Source organism: Bos javanicus, chromosome 24, assembly GCF_032452875.1.
Source record: "Bos javanicus breed banteng chromosome 24, ARS-OSU_banteng_1.0, whole genome shotgun sequence".
NCBI classification, from domain to species: domain Eukaryota; kingdom Metazoa; phylum Chordata; class Mammalia; order Artiodactyla; family Bovidae; genus Bos; species Bos javanicus.
Genome location: NC_083891.1, coordinates 57,893,530 through 57,914,386, shown reverse-complemented (window position 1 = coordinate 57,914,386; position 20,857 = coordinate 57,893,530). Strand labels below are relative to the sequence as shown.

Genomic DNA, 20,857 nt, shown 5'->3' with positions numbered 1-20,857 from the left:
TGGCCTTCGTTTCTCCTCCAGGAATGCCTCTGGGCACCAGGTCATCTCCCAGGCTGACCATCTTTACAGCTATCTGGTGCAAAGTAAACAGGCACTCAGGGCAAGTGCTTGCCTGGACACCCCCAAAATTGAATGAAAGAAAACCTTCTGCTAAGAAGATTACGCACCATGAGATTCTCTCCAACAGCATTCTCACAAACCAAGAAATTTTTTAAAGTCCAGAGGAAAAACCCGCTCTTTCCTTAGTTACTCCCAAGGAAAAAATGGGCAAGAATCCTAGTTGCAATACCTGGAAGACAAGTCACTGATTTCAAGGCACAGGCACAAGGTTTTAAACCAAAGGAATAAATCTTCCCAAGTGAGAAGCATCTGCATGAAAATGTCTGGGGCAGAGATATTTGTAAATATAGCGAAACACTGGAAAACATGGAAACGTCCATCAGCAGGAAAACGATCATATCAATTGTGGTACCTCTTTTTAATTGCGGTGAGAAAATCCCATGGACGGAGGAGCCTGGTGGGCTGCAGTCCATGCGGTCCTGAAGAGTCAGACACGACTGAGCGACTTCACTTTCACTTTTCACTTTCATGCACTAGAGAAGGAAATGGCAACCCACTCCAGTGTTCTTGCCTGGAGAATCCCAGGGGCGAGGGAGCCTGGTGGGCTGCCGTCTATGGGGTTGCACAGACTCGGACACGACTGAAGCAACTTAACAGCAGCAACACACACATAATGTGAAGTCTAACACCTTAGACATTTTGACATGTACAGCTGAAAAGTGTTCAGTAGTGCTTCTCTGGGGGTCCAGTGGTTAAGAATCCGTCTTCAATGCAGAAGACACTGGTTCAATACCTGGTCTGGGAAGATCCCACTGTCACAGGGCAACTAAGTCCACGAGCCACAGTCACTAAGCCCTCCCTCACTCACCGCAGAGCCCGGACTCTGCAACAAAAGCCAACGAAAGCAGAAGCGCGCTCTCTGCAACTAGAGAAAGACTACGTGCAGGAATAAAGACCCAGCGCAGCCATAAATAAATCAAACTTTCTTAAAAATAGTGTGAAGTATATTCACACTGTTGACAGCACGCTGTTTTTAATGGAGGGAGAAATCGGGTCCTAAAACAATATATAAACTACATTAAAACTAAAAAGAAAAAAATAAGCCTATTGCATTTTACATGATATGTAAAACAAGCATACTGCATTTTATACATTTATACATAAATATGTAAAATTTATAGATAGGGAAAATTCACAGAAAGGCTTAGGACTCACACTAAACATCTTGACACATGAATGCAGAAAGGGCAGGGGATAGAAGGTACGGACACAGGTTTTTCAAAGTTCATCCACCTAAGCACTTTCAAGATCACCTACCTACGGGGAAGTAGATGAAAGTTTAAATTTCCTATGAACTCAAGGGAAGTCAGCATCACCAGCCTTGGCAATTCTGTCAAAGGTCCTCTGGCAAGAGCTCTGTTTCCCACCGGGTGCACCACATTCTTTTAACTACAAGGCTCCTGTGCCAGCAGTTCACTAATATGTCAATGAGTTTATAAAAATACTACAAGGGTCTGGGCTAAATCTGTCACCCTTAATAAACTTCAGGAAAACTCATTACAGCCTCTGCTCCGAGTGAGTTATTCAAAGAGCTTCAATGATGAGAAAGCAAGGGGGAAAAAAAGCCTAAATTTCTTTGCTATTAGTTGGATATAAAATATTCAAGTTTGGTGGATTTCAGTATTTCAAAACTAAGAAATCACGTACATACCCATGTCTAAAACCAAAGGATCCCCGTTTAAGAGAAAAACTCACGAAGGCTTTCGAAGCATTCATTTGGCATTTTATAAATGCCACACTTTTCAGTAACATCTCTATAATTCCACCTTGAAGCAAAGTATAGATTTTCTACATCAGACGTGATACTTTGACTACAGACAGGAGAACCTCAAAGCACGTTTCCTTTGTCACCTGAATAAACCTTCTAGATTTTTGTACAAAAATCCAAGTTTGCCCCTGAAATGCCCCCATCAAACCAGCCACTTTGCTTTTTGCTGTTTTGTATTCATTTTAACCAGAAACTTTTTCAAATACTAAACTTAAAACTATTGGCAAAGATTTTTGAGAATCACAGCCTCAGAAAACAGGAAGGCGAGCGCTGGGAGCTGACAGAACCTCGCTCTTTTCTGGGAAGTTACAGTCCAGCCACACGTGCTAGAAATCTTTCTTTCGGAATCTTTACAACCCAAGTTTCAAAGCACTGTCCTCGCAACAAGGTTGTGAGTCGGTGGTTCTCAAAGGGAGTGATTTTGCTCCTCCTCCATGGCTACAGAAATTTAGCAATGTCCAGAGACATTTCTGGCTGGCACAACCTCAAGTGCGGTGAGGGGTGCTCCTGGCATTCAGCGGGGTAGGAAGTAAGCGGCCAGAGACGCTAAGCATCCTATTCCGCAAGGGACAGCCCCCAGCGAAGCACGGCCTGGCCCTTAAGCTCACTGGTGCTGAGGCTGAAAAGCCCTGCTCTCCGGGAACGGACTTTCCCCTTGTTACCTGTTCTCCCACCAGGACCTAACCCCCCTAAAATCACAATAAAGTGGCTGGGGACCCCCTGGTTGGCCGGTGGCTGACGCTTGCAGTGCAGGCGGCCTGGGCTGACCCCTGGTCAGGGAACCAGCTCCTACATGCTGCAGTGAAGCCTGAAGACCCTGTGTGCCACGGCTAGGACCTGGCGGAGCCAAACAAACAAAATGCAAAGAGACAAACCCGTGAGCCCGCTCCCCTGGGCGCCCCCCAGCCTGGGGAGGGGCGGCCCCTCCAGCGCCCCGCGCCTTCCTCCCCCACCACCTGAGGAAGCCTGCAGACCAAGGGCTGCCCACGGGCTGATCACAGCTGGTCCAGAATTCCAAAATGAGCACTGCCTTGTCTCGCTGGACACCAAACTCACCTGAGGCAGTTTTAGATTTCTGAAATGTAGGGCTTTCACCTATAAGACATGACTAAGAGCATCCCCCAGGGTGATCGTTCACAACATGTCTACTGACTTTTAAAAGTAAACTCACTTAAAAGTTCTCTTCCTGGAGTAGAGAAAAACCAGAGAACACACACACGAGGAGAATGAAGAGTATCACGCTGTCCAACACTAGGTTACAGTATAAGGAGAGGAAGCTCTCAGTATTTCTCACGAGGTCCCCCTGAATTTGCACTAATTTCACCAGACAATCAAGAGCTTGGAATAATGGTCACACAGGAATGCTCCTGTTACACAATTTTCCACCAAATAGGGGGAAAGCGGGGATTCTACAGTGTAGGGATTTGGGAAGTGCTGGATTAAACACACACACACACATCCTTCTTCTCCCAAGGCTTCTCTGAACTTTTAAGTGCTGATGTGAATTTCTAGGGTGAAACTTCATCATGGGGATACAATGTCCAAGCTGGAAGCATTGCCCAAGCTTATTGGATGCTGGACACTTTCAGAGTGAGACATCTCTGGGGCTTATTTAAAACAAAGTTTAATCAAATCTTGCAGTTGCAAGAGGTCAGTTACACTTCTGGAGCTTTCCTGATGGATCAAACGATAGGTTCGATCCCTGGACTGGCATGATCCCCTGGAGAAGGGCATGGCAACCCACTGCAGTATTCTTGCCTGGAGAATCCCATGCACAGCGAAGCCTGGTGGGCTACAGTCCATGGGGGTTACACAGAGTTAAACACGACTGACCGACTTGGCATGCACACACGTGATTTAATAATGAGCATCCTTCACTTAACTGCCCTCCTGCAGAAAAGCAGCCCAGCAAGGTCTTCTAGGCAGCACAACAGAGGCAGAACAGAAACTTCCCATCCTCAACAACCTGAAACCAAGGCAGAGTGTAACCAAAGAAGGGACAGCTAAATCTGAAACACCAACAGAGGCCAACGGCACCTACTGACCAAGATCAGCAGGAAAAGAATTGCTCTTAAAAAAGCTATGAGTCATCTAAATCAAAACCCGCCAAGCCTAATCAGTATTACTACTCAAGTGCTAAACTATGTGTTTCAGCTTTCCCCAAATTAACGCTAGACAGCCGAACCAGACTCGCATTTTGTCAAATGGACAGACATGCATGAGGGACCTGAAATGTTCACACACTCACCTCACACAGACACACACACATACACCCCTCTACCTAGGAGCACCCTCAGATACACACACACACACCCCTATGAGCACCCTCAAACACACACACACCTCAGACACACACAACCCCCTATGAGCACCCTCAGACATACACACACCTCTCACACACACACATGCCTACCTATGAGCACCCTCACACAAACACACCTCTCACACACACACACACACCCCCCTACCTATGAGCACCCTCAGACACACACACACACCTCTCTCACACACACACACACACCTCTCACACACACACATGCCTACCTATGAGCACCCTCAGACACATACCACACACCTCTCACACACACACACACCCCCCTACCTATGAGCACCCTCAAACACACACCACACACCTCTCTCACACACATACCCCCTATGAGCACCCTCAAACACACACACTCACTCACCTCACACACACAACACTCACCTCACACACCACCCCTCTCTCTCACACACACACCCCTACCTAGGAGCACCCTCACACACACACACACACCTCACACACATACACACACACACCTCTCTCACACACACACACACTCACCTCACACACATACACACACACACCTCTCTCACACACACACCCCCTATGAATACCCTCAGACACACACACACACTCACCTCACACACACACCTCTCACACATACACCCCTACCTAGGAGCACCCTCAGACACACACACTCACCTCACACACACACACACACACACCTCATACACACACCTCTCTCACAGACACACACCCCTACCTATGAGCACCCTCAGACACACACATACACGCTCATCTCACACACACACACTCACCTCACACCCACTCACCTCACACACACACAACTCTCTCACAGACACACCCCTACCTATGAGCACCCTCAGACACACACACACACACTCACACTCACACACACACACACTCACCTCTCACACACACACCTCTCTCTCACACACACACCCGAACCCATGAGCACCCGCGGACACGCAGCGACGCGCCCAGGGGAGGCCCTGACGCTGGCCCGGCCACCTCCCGCGGCCCTCCGGCCAGTCTTCACAACAGGCGCTGTGCGATTATGGAGCAAACACTGATAGCTAAACGTACTGTTTTCGTGACCTTTGAGTAAACAGAAAATGCAGATTGAATCTCCACCCTCAAGAGCTCCTACACCTTGGCTGCTAAGCTGAAGCGCGTGAGGCCACGGCCGTCAGGTCCAGAAGACCCGGATGTGAACGCAGCCCCGACGCCGGCCGCTAGGCTTCGCACGTGCGCTCCCTCTGGGGGCGAGGAGCGCCCCGGGCCTGGCGCGGGCGGAGGCACTGGCTTGTCAGTGCTGCTGCGAGTCCGAACGACTCAGAAATCCAAAGTGGCTAGAGACATCCTTTCCCAAAGTGACCGACTCACCCGTCAGCTGTCTTCCTCCCAACTCGGGTTGAGTCACTTCCTGCCTCAAACTCTGTCCCCGCCTGAAGACGCTTCCCCGAGTCCTCGGCATGGACTTCCTTCCCCAGCCAAGCCCTACCTTGGATCTCCTACCTTGGGTCTTCTCTCCCTTTCTGTAAAACGTCATCCCTCTATTTTTTTCAAAATTTCACCCAAAGTTTATCTTTATTGGAACCTCTACTTCCTCACAATGTTTCTTTATTTCCTCCTGTCTCTACCTTTAGAAGCCAAGTGAGTGTATCAGAAAATAATAGTGTCAAAACCTTTAGGACACAAATTCAGTTCGCTTACAGGTAAGCTATTTTCTGACGATAATGAATCACGGCAAAGCTCATCCAAAGGGCGCTCCCATGAGCACAGAGAGCCTGCATGTCTCCCAGGTCCTGCAGCCCTGTACTGTTTTACTTTCTGAAAAAATATTTGGCTGCACCCAATGGCAACCCACTCCTGTGTTCTTGCCTGGAGAATCCCAGGGACGGGGAGCCTGGCGGGCTGCCGTCTGTGGGGTCACACAGAGTCGGACACAACTGAAGCGACTTAGCAGCAAGGAGGTATGTGGGACTCTAGGTCTTCCCTGACCGGGGACTAGACCTACGCCCCCTGCATTGGAAAGTGGATTCTTAACCACTGTACCCCCAGGAAGCCCCTCCTGCCCTCTCACACACCCATCGGTCTATGTGCCACGCTCTGCTGGTTCTAGCCACTCACTGGACGGGGGACCAGTCAAATATGCGTTGCCGTCTGATGTTCTCTCTGCCCAGCTAGTCTTTGACCCTGACTCTTGGCAGGCTCCAGGATGACCTCTGACTTACCACCCCACTACATATCCTGAACTCATCCCCAGCTCAGATTAACACCTGTGGTTCCAACCCTTTTCTCCAGCACAGGCCCCACACCAAGCCCACCCTGAATGCCCAGTCGTGTCCCTGCTCCCCTCACAGCAATGTGAGGCCACAGCTGACGCACCATGACACACACTCTCCCCACCCCAGACAGGGATTCAGCACAAAACCGGGAGCTGACAGATTTAACGAACAAGTAATAAACCGGATGCAACGTGCTGGATTCACGTGCCGTAGCACTCTCAGACTCCCAATGTCCAGTAAGATCGAAAACTCAACCAGAGCTTCTGTGCAATGGCAGGCTTTCTTGGTGTCTCATGTGGCAGTGGAAGTCACTCAGTCATATCCGACTCTTTGCGACCCCATCGACTATAGAGTCCATGGAATTCTCCAGGCCAGAATACTGGAGTGGGTAACCTTTCCCTTCTCCAAGGGATCTTCCCAACCCAGGGATCAAACCCAGGTCTCCCACAATGCAGGCAGTTTCTTTACCAACTGAGCTATCAGGGATGCCCAGGAATCTCATGTAACAGACACCATTTTATCCTTACAACTAACTTAATCCATTTCCAAATTTTTAAACATGCCAACTACAGTTCTGTGGTCTCTTACAGTTCACACACGTAATTCACCAAATTCCTTACTGGAACTCAATTTCTCCTTTGGCTCAGGCCTGGGATTGAGCTTCCCCAAGACATCTGGATCCAAGGCCTCCAGAGTGTGTGCCTTCGTGTGCACTAGACAAGCAGGTGGTGTTGATTAGCCATTCTTCATCACCACCCTGTGAGGAGGCTCATTAGGGCTCCCATTCTAAGGGAAAGTCACAAGTCACCCGACTCCCTGTCAGGCATGGAGGCAAAAACAGCGGCCGCTAACAGTTCTGAGTCCTCCCCTCCCATCAGATCCCAAGTCTCTGAACCAAACATGGCAGTTATTCCTGTCTATGGCTGCTACTTAGTCACTCAGTTGTGTCCAACTGTTTGCGACCCCATGGACTGTAGCCCACCAGGCTCCACCGTCCATGGGATTTCCCAGGCAGGAATGCTGCAGTGGGTTGCCACTTCCTGCTCCAGGGGATCTTCCAGACCCAGGGCTGGAACCTGCACTGGCAGGAGGCTTCTTTAGCACTGAGCCCCCAGGGAAGCCCTGTGGTTACTCTCACATGTTGACTTGCTGACACTGTTCATCACAGTGACTCCAAACAGGTACCCCTGCCATGGATCTCCCGGATCGCATTCTGATAGTAAAGCTCTCTCTGTCTCATCAGTCAAGGGATCAAGGTAGTAAAGCTTCAGTAACACAGATTATGTGGGAACAAGAATACACTGAGTATCCAGGCAGATCCTGCATACCCAGAAACCAGTGCTCATGCCAGGCTGGGCATCCATGACCCAACAATGAGGGCTGACCCCAAATGCCCTCACTGGCATCACATGCAAAGCGACAGTGAGTTCCCGCAGTCGGGCAAGGCTTGGAGCATCAGATGACTCGGAGCAGAGACAGAGGATCTGAAACCAGGGGCACACTACAGACCCCTGCTACTACTCCATGCAGTCCAAGGACCAGCAGACCACCATCACCTGGGAGCTGGTCAGAAATACAGGATCCCGGGCCCATACCAGCCCTAGTGAATCATTATCTGCATTTTAACAAGAGTCCCGGGGCGATCTGTATGCCACTGGTCCTACCTGGATGATAAGGGCACCCAGGAGGGAGCACAGGACCGCAGCAGCGGGTGGGGAAAGGCAGGGAAGAGACACAGAGCGAGCCGGACCTGCTCCAAGTCCGGGTCCACCTCTCACTCAGCGCTACCCTCCTCCGTCAGTCTCTTAACGTCTGTAAGGCTCACCGGGGATGTTAATTATACCTTTTGGGGGACAGTCAGTATAAAGCCTCCAGCACACAGCAAACTTGCAGTGGATTTCCTTTCCGTTCCCCATCAGACACCAGTGTGGCAAGGTTGTCTAAATCCTGCAATCTGGAGATGGATTAGGATATCTGGGAGAGAAAGGGAGCCCAAACCAGGGAAGAAAGAGTTTCTCTAACAAGGAGACCCTATCGTAGTTCTCACCCTATCTTCTCAACCGAAAGAAGGACTCAACATCAGTAAGCACGAACACTGCGGGGCACCAGGGAAGCTTCACTGGTAAACCTGGTCGTCCGTCCAACAATCCAGACCAGCACTCTCAGACAGAAACAGAATGAAAACCACATATACAGTGGCAAGTTTCCTTTTTTTTTTTTTTTGCACTTTTTTTATTTACTTGCCACTTGGCATGCGGGATCCTAGCTCCCCCATGAGGGATCAAGCCCACACCCCCTGCAGTGGAAACTCCTAATCTTAAACCACTGCACTGCCAGGGAAGTCCCTCTGTTTTTAAAAGAAAAGGGCTGGGGGGCGGGGGGAATAGTGTGAAATAAGTTTTAGTAATACGTTTTATTCAACCAAAATATTCTTTCAACATAAAGTCTATATTAAAAAGCTATTAGTGAGACATTTTACATTCCTCTTTGCTATCTAAGTCTTCAAAACCCTGTGTATATTTTATGCTTGCAGCCCATCTCAATTAGGACTGGTGGTGGTTTAGTCCCTAAGTCGTGTCCGACTCTTGCAACCCCATGGACTGTAGTCTGCCAGGCTCCTCTGTCCATGGGATTTTCCAGGCAAGAAGACTGGAGTGGGTTGCCATTTCCTTCTCCAGGGGATCTTCCTGACCCAGGGATTGAACCCCGGTCTCCTCCATGGCAGGCAGATTCTTTACCAACTTAGTCACCAGGGAAGCCCCCAAAACAGGACTGGCCACACAGCAAGCGCTCAGAAGCCGTATGTGGTAGGGGCCAGCCAACGGGACAGGGCCATTCTAGACAGCGAGGTCCCGGGACCCCTGCTCCCCTCCATCTTCCATCCTCTCCAAGGTCCAGTGTGTAAGACATGACTATCTGGTCACTGCCAAGCAAACATGGGCAGCAAAGGGCTGGGGACACGGACGGAACAGAGGCCTGAGCTATCCGGTCACAGCTTCACGATCAACTTTTGTTTGCTCTGAAACTCTGGTTGATGAAAAGCACACCAACAGACAGACAACCCAGATGCTAGGCCCTCGCTGACTGGGCTGAATTTACTTGGGAACAAAGACAGTTGAAGTGTTAAGACTTTAACTACAAAATTCATTCAAGATTTTCCAGCTATAAATGTTAAGCATGGCCAAGTAAGAAGAACAAGGACTCTTGCCGAGGTGTCCCTCGCTTTTCATCAGATAAAGGGCAGCTGCAACTCAAAACCTACAGACCAGGCAGGAAACGCTGTGTGCGCCTTCATGGCCCACACCTCAAAACAGAAATCACTACCGATAAAGGAGGTAAAAGACTGAACAGCAGAAACACCACCAAGACAGAAAAGAGATGTCAGGGACGCGGTCCTTCCCCTAAAACAGGCAGCTCGGGAATACAGGACAGCTAAGATTCTAGGGAGGACTCACGGAGCACCAGGCACTCTGCTAGGCACTTCATGTGCACTTCATCTTCTAAACAACCCTCAAGAAAAGAATGGTTTCGAATTTTAAGTTAACTCGCTGAGGGGGCTTTCCCAGGAGGCGCAAGGGGTAATAAACCCGCCTGCCAGAGCAGGAGATGTTAAGCGACACGGGTTCGATCCCTGGGTCAGGAAGATCCCCTGGAGGAGGGCGTGGCAACTCACTCCAGCATTCTGGCCTGGAGAATCCCGTGGACAGACGAGCCTGGCGGGCTACAGTCCATGCAGTCGCAAAGAGCCGGACACAGCTGAAACGATTTAGCAGACACACAGGCATAATCAAGTCTCAAGAGGGAGACCTCAACTACCTCCCAACTCTTGATGTATCAGCAAAACCGTGAAGGACCAGCTTATCAACGGGTACCTGTGTGAGGGCTTCATTTCAGTAAATAAGGCTTTAAGGTTCACATGATATAAGGACTATAAGTAAAAGCTGGCTTCTATACCATCAAAACCCAGACAACTAATTTTGGATTGCAGAAAGAAATACTGATGGCAACAGCCTTGAGCTAGAAGTCTGTAGGGCAGTGGGTTCTGGTTTCAGATGTGCTATTAACTACCTGCTGAACCCCACCTCCACCCCAGTTTGGGCTCACTGCGGAAAATGAAGCGATAACTATAAGTGTTTAATGCATTTCCGGCTATGCAGTTGTTTATTTTTAACACAGAGCTGTGACTTTTCTAACCTGGAAGTCTTTGAAAAACTCTTACTGTTCAGATACGCAGAAAGAATCTGTTCCTCGCAGAAGAAAATGACCAAAATCACCGCCCATTACTAGACCGCATGAGCCAGCAGGAATTTGGTTCCCAAAAGGCAAGGCTGCCTTGAGAAGACACTCAAAAACTACACCACCTTGACTTCACCTCTGGGTCTCTATGAATCCTTTAGGACGCTCAGAATCTCTAATTACGGGGTAATACCTGACTGAGAACAGACCTGCATTCGGGGGCCCTCATGACCGTCAACCAGAGGACACCTGGCGGGGAGTCCTGGGGATGGCTAAGAAGGCCACGCTGGTTTTGTCTAAAAACACTACTTATTTCAGCCTCCAGATTTAGATTAAGGAGAATTTGCTCTTCCTCTCAACCTCAAACAGGCCAAACTGAGAACTTCCTGTCCATGGATGAGCATTCAAAGAATTCCTTAAATCGTGCTTATGTGCGAGGACAAAAGATTTTTCTCAACACCACTTTCAATTTACGCTTTCTTATCCTTTTCGAAGAATAAATAAAACAAAAACACCTCCTGTTCCTTCTCCCAATCTGTTCCTCACCCCAGTGCCCAGTAAAGGAAACGCTTGTGTCTTCCCGGCATGCAATTCTAGCACCGTGCGTCTCTGGGGTAGACACAGACTCTTCTCTCTCATCGTGATGACTGAAGTCAGGAAAACCCGGCTAATGGCAAAGGCCCTGAACTGTGCCTCCAACTTCTCCACGACACCTGCTCCCCTTCCCTGTCCCTAACAGGCCTTCCCAACCCTGAGCACCTTCCATGACTTCCCCTGGTCCCCCGATCCTGCTCGTCCCTCGACGAGGCAGAAGAGCCCAAGGATGAGAAGCAGGCTTCCAGTTCCGCCTGCAGCCCGTTTCTGAGCGGGCGGACCTTGGCCAGGATCTCTGCCTGAGTCTCCTGACCTGCACTATGGCGGGGGTGGGGGGCAACAGCGTTTAGCTCGCCTCAACGTTTCGGTCTTAAACCTATGGAAAGGCCACCGCGACAGACAGTGCTGCCTGCAGGTGTTAGGCTGCTGACGTCACGGTCTGCCCTCCGACTTTCAGAAGCACACGTCTTTAAGTTCTTCAGCCCCTGCCTCCCCTTCATTGATGCATTTTACTTTTTACTGTACAAATCATTATCTTCTGGCAACCCAAACTGACACCTTCTCCTATCTTTCCTCTATCAGCTCTGTTCTGCAGTAACTGCTCCCAATCTAGACCCCCAGCTCACACGACCTGGAAGGCAAAGGACACCCCATGGGCAACATAACCCAAACCTGAACTCATTCTACCAGCAGCTCCACCTCCGCAGTCTTTTCCTGCCTCCTGAATTCAGAATCTCAGAGCCAGAAGTAACCTCTGACAAGTAACTTCAGAGAGCATCCTCCTCGCCTCACACACACACACACACACACACACACAGGCATCCTCCCCCTCTATCAGGCCTCATATCTAACTGGAGACCAGCGCACGCACACACACACACACACACACACATGCACGCACAGGCCCCCTGACACGGTCACCACCTACCACTCCATCGCCATGGCAATGCCTTGGATGGAGCCCTCCTCCCCTCTCCTGGATGGCTGCCGTGGGGCCCCCACTGGACGCCGAAGAGCCTCCATTCCACACTCACGGGGCTGCCCTGGGTCCTCTATCATAAACAGTCTCTTCTCTGCCCCTCTGCCTCCACAGGGAAGCGCACCCTGGAGCGGACGGTGCAGGACGGCCTTCGGAAGCCCAGCTACTGCCCGCTTCTCGCCCTCTGCCCGCCTGCCCGCCCGCTCCCCCAGCCAGGGCCTTCCCACACACAGTCCCTCGGGCTCTCTGCTTGCCCTCCGGGTCGCTGCCTCCCTGACATATTTTTACTGGCTTTTTCGGCTCAGAAGCCACCTCGTCCAGGGCTCCTCCCTCTAAACTTGGCACTTGGTGGCCCATTCGCATTCCTATCATAGCATCCGTGCGCTACTTCCCACTAGCCTTTCCTCTCTGGATGCCTTTGCCCTCGGTCCTCGCAGTGCCTAGCACAACGTCTGGGGCTTAGGAAACACGCTGCATCTGCCCCATGGATGAAATAACCCCCAAATTAATGCTGATCCCCACGTCTCAGGCTCCCTTCCCTTGTTGTTCATCACTAGGACCTCAGTCCACTTGTTCTTCCTGATCTCGAATGCTATTTTATCCGCTAAAAAAAAAAAATATGCTTCCAAAATCTCCTTACTTCATGGCTTTGAGATTACTGACACATTTTCACCTCTTTAAAAGACATAAAAGCTGAAAAATAACTTCAAATACTAAAATAACGCCAATAATTTGAAACTCAAGAAATCAAATTATCATTAACGATATAAGTTCTTGACGCAGCTAAGATTTCGTACCCCTTTCCAAAATTTCAATCCTGTCACTGGCTGGTGTTTTATGGAACCTGAAGACAAACGCAAAAATTAAACTGCCAAATGGTTCTGAAGAGATCAGGAGTAACTGCCGAGGGAGATAAAGGCTGCTTTACCACGTGCAGGTTCTTGTTTCCACTTTTGGCTAATTCCGATTCGTTCTGGGTTATAAAGCCTGTCATCCCGTTAGTGAGTGGTCTATTATCATGAACATCTCTCATGTGTCTTCGGATAGCATTTGCTACGAAAACGGTACTTGGAAAGTCTTAACTGCAGCTGACGACGCTAGATCTTTTTGTGAGCTACGACCAGCTGAATTTACTTTCATCCTAACTTTGAATTCTTACTTACTCACCATGACCCAGCCATCCCACTCCTCAGTCTGTACCAAACAGACATAAAAACTTACGTTCAGACAAAAACCCCTATGCAGATTTTTACAGCCACTTTATTCTGGGAAGAGGATTACAAAAAAAAAAAAACAACCAACTGCAAACAACCCTCATGTCTTTCAACGGAAGAACAGACAAACAAACCACGGTACATCCATACAGAGGTCTACACAAGTCGGCAATAAAAGAAGAACCAAGTGTGGATACTCAAAACAATGCGGATGGCCCTTCAAATGCAGTTTGTAAGTGAAGGAAGCTATTTGCATGGCATTCTGGAAAAGACCAACATAAGGTCAGAACAAACTGGTGGCTGCCAGGGGGGTGGGAATGGAGAGGAGAATCTGGCCACAAAGCGACAGCAGGTGGGAAGGTTTCAGGAGATTGAACGAGTCCCTGTAGGTAACGGTGGGGCAGACATGGCGCTAGGCACTTGTCAAAGCCCGTGAGACCGCACACCGAGGAGTCAGTTTTACTGTATGTAAAGAAAAGGTTAATTACTTAACCATGACATACTTAGAGATCATACACCAAACACAGGCATACCTCCTCTGACTGTGCTTGGCTTCATTGCCCTTCACAGATACCAGGCTTTTGAAAATATCGAAGCTTTGTGTATTATCAGATGATGGCTAACATTTTCTGCAACAGTAAAGTATTTTTGATATAGTGTTTCTAGACATAATGCTATTGCACACTTAATAGACTACAGTGTAAACATAACTTTTATGTATACCAAGAAACCAAAATAATTCCAGCAACTTGCTTCATTGCCATGGTCTGGAACCTATTGCGGTGGTCTGGAACCCATACCCACAATATCCCTTGGGGTAATGCCTGCGTAATTAACACAAAGGTATGGATTCCCTTGGGGCTCCCCTGGTGGCTAAGTGGTAAAGCACTTGCCAGCCAGCGCAGGAGACGAGGGTTCGATCCCTGGGTCAGGAAGATTCCGGAGCAAGATAATGGCAGCCCACTCCAGTATTCTCGCCTGGGAGGGTCAGTGGGGCCACAGATTTCCTTCCCCTTAACCAGCTGTGTTTGTTATTATTGTGTTGCTACTGTAGTGCCCCGATGAGGAAGAGATGTTAAGGGAATAGGGGGGGAAACCAACCCCAAATCGTCCCCCAGATCTTCCTGCAGCCCCTGCGCTGGCAATTTCGGCTCCAGCTGCGAACAGCTAAATGGAGTCCCACCAAGAATATGGGAAAGGTCACTCAAACGCAACGCCCCCCAGCGGAGCCCAGGAACGCATTTCAAGGGGAGAAACAAGGCGGAAGGCCGGGGGTCTCCCCGAACAAATCCTCCCGTTCTAACTCATCCCCTGGAAGGTATCCGCAGAAAATTCCATCCACGTGTCAGCCCCAGCCTTCCTCCTTCCTTTAAAAAGGAGTCAAGGCGGGAGGGGGGTGGGGGAATCTCCTTGCGAGAAGAGAGAGCGAAAACACAGAACACGAGTTCTCCAAAAGCAGGAGGCTTAGAGTTCTAGAAACCCCGGACCCCACACTCTTCAAGGTGGAAAAAAGTGACTCCAAGAGGCCAACAACAAGAACAAGCCAAGGTTTACCACCCAGTGACACTTTCTTTCCAGTGGACCCACCCCACCCAGCCAGACGCACACATGCCTCCCTGAAGGGACGGGCTGGCCCGGGGCCCTGGGAGACCCCCGCAGGCAACCCCGCGGGGCGGTCTGGGGCCCAGGTGTGCGGCCCGCGTGGTGACAGGGACAGCGGGGCGCGGGCCGGCCCCGCCTGGCTCCTTCTGGGAAAGGGGACGCTCTGGCTTCTCCACGCTCACCGTCCAGAGCCCAGGAAACTCTGGTTCTCCTCCCGGGAGTCCCGGGCCTGTGACAGGCTCAGAGCCCTGCCCGATATTGCCACCTGAGACAAACCTCAGGCCGAGATGAGCTCCTGATTGCAACCCTGGAGAACCAGCTCTCCGACCTGCAACGGCCCTCTGCAGCCGGAAAGACAGGCCTTTGTACAAAACACTTGGTATTTTCCAGGAGCCTTTGCAGGGGCCGGGGTCAGGGGGGAGGGGTGGAGAGTAACAAAGCTAAAAACCACAGAGAGTAAACCAGAACGTTCTGGGACAGGCCACGCCTTACGAAAAGGGCTTTTTAAAACATCCTTTTCAAGGATCCATCGCAGCAGGGGGTCAGTTGTCAGCGTTAAATAAAAATCACTGACTTTCTAAAGACAGGAGTGAAGGACTCAATTATTTAAAAAACAGCTTATTGTATTAAGCTAATTAAGGGCTATCATATTAGCCATCTGAGTTTTAGCTGGCACCCGAAAAGCAGGAACAGCGTATCATGCAACGTGGACTGGGATCTGCTTTGCAAGCAGATTTCGGCCACATTCAGACACAGAACCTCTGGCAGGCAAAAATGTAGAACTGAAAACCAATTTTCACACAGCGATTTGTAAAGAATTTTGTTCCATCGCATAAGCTATTTACTGGTCTATCAGCCCGAGATTACATTTATCTCTATTGAATCCCACAGCAAGCACTCTGAGCTAACCATGTGCTGTTGTTTCTCAGCTTCATCACACGCTGGATGCTCTGAAATCATGAGAAAAAAATTCAACAATAAAACCCTTGCATACTTGACACCCTGCACTGCAGAGACTCTGCCCACCAACCGCCAGCACACAACCTCTCCTAAGACCCTCGGCATTTCTGAAAAGACCACTCTACTGAATGCAAAAAGGAACAAAATACCCTCTACAAAGTAGGGGAGACAGTTGTTTTCCAATGTGCCTTCCATGGGCTCCCTTTGACTGTACTTCGACCAAACCAGAAGCCAGAACTCCTCTATCCGTAGCTGAGATCATCTTGGGTTGGATTCTGCTGCTGTTGGCTTCCTGTCTGGGGAAGTTGCAGTCCTTTTCACAAGGAACTCCAAAGCGAAATGCTTCATGTTCTCCTGTAAGCTCTCACTGCCTTTGTTCCTTACTTTGCCACCAGTCATTACTGCCTGCTTCTCTCTCCTCCTCAAAAACCTCTTGGTTTTGGAGGATGCATAAAAATACCAGCTGAAATCAAACTATCATCTTGTAAGGCACTGGACATTGTCTGCCATCCACTGCTGTAAAGCTTTGAGTTAACAAGCATCTTTGCACAGAGGAAGCCATACTACCCAGCCTCCTCCTGGCACCAGGTTAAGTATTCCACATTAAAATGTATGCCACAAATAATCCACTGACAAACTCACCATTCACAGCCCCCCAGATCAATAAAAGCCATTCCACCACTCGACTCGGAGTGAAAAGCCTTTCAGGTTAACACACAGAGCGAGGTAAAGAGAAAGGTGATGAATGAACAAAAGGCAAATCTACCTTCAGACTCCTCAAATCCCTAAAAGGTGGCCAGGTCGCCTGGATTTTTGGCAAAGTCCTCTTTTCTATAATCATCGGGGAGAAAAAGCTACTCGTGTACTGCTTCAGTCTTATGTAAAACAGTACATTCTCCACAAGGCCCTGACGCCTACCATTCTCTCCAACTTGCTTCTTTTCAGGCCTGCCTCTTCTAAATGACCAGCCACATGCGATTTAATGAAGTCATTCTGATTTCACCCTGATAGCAACAACCTCATAAAAGTCCCTCTAATCCCATTAAACTTGGCTAACGTTATGAGTATTTCTTCTCCACTCTCCACCCAGTATTATCTCCAGGGTCCCAAGCCACTGTCAGTCTGTGTCTGAACGGAGCTTCAAATAAATACTTAAATTCATGCTCAGAATATCGTTTCTCACCTTGTGAACCTTGACCTTTTGGAAAGACTTTGGACCAGTGTTCAGTTACTGTCACACGGTTGCATTCTCTGCAAATATGAAAGGGTTAAAGGCAGCCCCAGTCAACAGGCCTACAAGGAAAAAAAAGACAGCATGTATGCCTTGCAGCATCACTGGAATGCATTTATGCTCATTTCCTAGAACAATAGTGTTACCTTTTGGCCTTCATACCAGCCAGACGTATCCCCAACACCCTTTAGTAGCTTCTAAAACAAAAAGCACAAAACGGAACATACCCTGCAAGAGAAGAAAAGCATGCAAAGTAGCATTCTCCAGCAACAAACAAACTACCATTACAAATCCATCAGTTCGTTTGGGTTTGGTTTTGTTAAAAACACAGAGCAAGAGAGAGAGAAGAGAACTGCAGAAACCCAGTGTCCCCACCCTACCAAGGCACATTTTTTGTCTTTAGGAAGGGCCATAAATCTCAGCTCCTTGTCCATCCCTTAAGCAAAAGAAAAAGGCAGGAAAAGCCCAAGTCATCTCAAGCTTGCAAACCTGCACATTTTTCCCCCATCTTCTCTACACAGAATCTTCTAGGGCTCCGTTAGTCACGTACCCGAGCTGTGTGCTGTCTAAGTGTGCATTCACATAGTGTGTTGGGACGGTCCCTTCCTGCAAGCGCCTCGGCTTTTGGCTGCCATGAAGGGAGGAAGCTGCTATCCCACTGTAGTAGCTCAGGGACTGCATTGTGTTCAGGAGCTGATCTGCCTCAAACCAGTTTCAGCCGGTTCTGGTCACCCTACATAAAAAAGCTATGGCAACCCTCGCTGAGTTGCCAACAAGTCCCTGAAAATCAGCAGCAGAGGGGGGTATCTCGCTGGGGCTGGCTGCCCCACTTCGGGTCCTGGGGAGAAGGGGAGGGTCCTCGAGTGTCCCCCCGCCGTCCCCATCACCCCACGCGAGCGCACAGCCTTGGAGAGGCTCACCTCTCCAGCACCCCAGAGCCCCTCGGACCCACCCCTCGCCTCCGCCCCAAGCCCACCGCGGAGCCCTGCGGCCCGCGCCTTGCTCCTTCCCGCACTTACCTCCCACAACCTGGCTCAGATCTTTGTGTACGTGTTGTGTCAAGTGTGTGCTCCCTGGCTTGGTGGCTGACCACGAGCCCCCCAAGAAAGAGCCATCTACGTGTGTGTCTGCTCCCCCTGCCCGCGCTGGCGGCGGGAGCCGGCCTGGGCCCCCTGGCAGGGTGGTGCTGGCTTGTTGACCAGGCTCCTCTCCGCCTGTCCCCCCCAGCCCCCTCCTCCCGGCCCTCTCCTCGCCCTCCCTGTCACCACCAGCACCAGCACCACCAGCGGGGCCCCCCCAGTCTCCTCCTCCTCCGACCTTCTCTCCTTTCAAGCACCTGGGGGGGGGGGGGGGGCCCAAATCCCTTCACCTCGGGCCAAAAAAACAACAACAACAAAAAGCCTAGGGATGTCTGGGTGGGGGGTGCGGGGGGCAGACCCGGGGACCTAGGGGGCAAAGAGGCCTTTTAAAAAAATGCGCTGCGCACCGCCGGCGCTGGAGCGGGGAGGAGGCGGCGCTCACGTGGCCCCCATCTCGGAACCGGCGGGGCCTAGCCAAACCGGCGGGGCCTCGGGTGCCCCCCTACCCCCCCACACAAGGAGGCCGGCGGGGCGCGAAGGCCGGCGGTCCCCGAGGCCGGCCGTGGGACAGGCCGCGGCGATCAGGCCCAGGGACCAGAGCCACACGCGCCGGCCGGCGATCGCCAAGGCCCCGGGCACGAGGGGCCGGCGCCCCAGCCTCGCCCCCCGGGGGGAGCCGCCCGCCCGCCCGCGCGCGCCCCGCTTCCTCCGCAGCCCTGCGCGCCGCGCGCCCCGGGGCGCACACCCACCCCCGGCCCGGGGTCGGCCCTCGCAGCGGTCAAGCCCGGGCGTCTGGGCCGCAGCTCGGATGACCTTTGTTCCGCGCGGCGCCGCCGGCGGCTGCTGCTGCTGCTGCTGCTTCCATGCCACGGGCGTGTCGTCGCATCCCCGCCGCCGCGGCCGGGCTGTGCGTGAGCGGCGGGGCGGCCTCGCCCGCCGGTGCCGCCGCTGATGCTGCCGGTGCCGCCGCCCCGCCGCCGCCGCCGCCGCGGCCTCGCCGTGCGCCCGGCCCGGGCCCCGCGCGCCTCCCCGGGCGCCGCGCTCTGGGCCGCGCGGCGGCGGCGGCGGCGGCGGCGGCGGGGCGGCCACGCCGGGGCCTACGACGGGGGTGCGGGCCCCGGGCGGCGGGGCGGCGGCGGAGGCTCGGCCCGAGCGGAGAGCGAACAAAAGGGAGCGCGGGCGAGGGGGAGGGGGCGGCCGGTGGGGGGGGCAGGGAGGCTCGGGGAGAAGGAGGCGACACGCGAAGCCCCGCAGCCCGCGGGCGCCCGGCCGGTGCCGGCTCAGCGCAGGGCAGCCGAGCCCCGCCGACCCGCCCGTCTGCGGCCGCCGCTCCTTCGCCCGGGGCCGAGGGCAGGGCCGGTGGTCGTGGTGCTGGAGGTGCGGGGCTGCTGACAGGGCCGCGGCTGCCTCCAACGACATCGCAGCCTCTCGCCCGGTCCTCTCCACGGTCCCAAGCCGCAACTTACTCGAGTGGAAGGAAGCAAGGCCTCGCCAAAGATGGTTGCAAAAAGATCTTGAAGCCAAGGCGCTGGTGTTTTGTGATCCTCGCAATGGTGGCAAAGTCAGAAGAGAGCACGCTATCTTCAGATGCATTACATCTGAAATTCTCCCTGGAGGTGGAAGAAGGGGGCTCTCTCCTAGGTAGTTAGTGGTTTGGAGCCCTTTTCGCCTTAAACTGAGCCACAAAAGGATGGAAGACACCCCCTGGGGTGGGGAGAAAGCCCTGGTGTAAAAGACACACGTTTTGCTTTTCAGAGAAAAAGCCACTGGGGCCAGATTGAAACATGGCATGTTCGGTTCATGTAGTCCTTTTTTTTTTTTTTTAAATGGGGGAATGATATTGAGTAAACAAGATGTAATAGCTGGGTCTTTAAATTCAAGAAGGGAGATGTGTACAAATGTAACAAGCACAGAGTGTGCCTACAGCAGGTGGTCACAGCCTCCAGAACGCAAAAAGATAACATACATAAACCCCATGTAAAGACCACAGAGGTGTATAATCCTTAACACGCCCAGACGGAGACAATATATTACCACCAGATCAGGTATGCTGTTTATGCAGCCCTGGGTCCTGGTTCCTACATGGTTCACAGACATGCACTGGTTTGAAAGGTTTTGGGGGTTTTTTTTTTTAACGTGAGGAAGCCCCAAATCAAGTGCACTGTGCTTACACGGAAAATAGGACAAAATGGAAGGATCTGAAAACTGCCATCATAACCTCTTAAAAAGGCTCACTCCTGTTTAATCTCATTCTGAAGATACTAGTAGCTCTCCAGGAGCCATGCAGACTCACAGCACAGGAAGCTTTTCTGTGCTTTATTTTAAATATTGGTTAATATTTGCAAAGTGTGCTGAAAAGTTTCCTTTGTTTTCTAAACCTCAGTGTGTCTCTCCTCTGCATTAACTTCCATCGGGGAAGCCATTGTTCTCTGTTATGGGGTCATTGTCTGATGTAAATTGGAAGGAGCATTTTTGCTATTTAAGACTTTTCATGTAAAT

The 20,857-nt window shown here is 51.2% G+C and overlaps 1 protein-coding gene across 4 annotated transcripts in view; it reads right to left on the bottom strand.

Moving 5' to 3' along the window:
• Positions 1-20,102, bottom strand: part of ZNF532 (zinc finger protein 532) — a 112,255-nt gene extending 92,153 nt beyond the window's left edge. Inside the window, exons 1-3 of one of the 4 annotated variants that reach the window (XM_061400338.1) lie at positions 17,830-18,164; positions 17,426-17,507; positions 17,232-17,341 (exon numbers count right to left, since the gene is read on the bottom strand). Coding sequence is in view for 3 of the 4 variants with exons in the window: in XM_061400339.1 (XP_061256323.1) it covers positions 19,825-19,951 (127 nt within the window). In the remaining variant the exon portion in view is untranslated. Of the gene's footprint in view, positions 1-17,231; positions 17,342-17,425; positions 17,508-17,829; positions 18,165-19,824 lie in introns of those variants that run through there. The other 3 variants (XM_061400339.1, XM_061400337.1, XM_061400336.1) reach the window with 3 other exon arrangements.
• Positions 20,103-20,857: the final 755 nt, after the last annotated feature.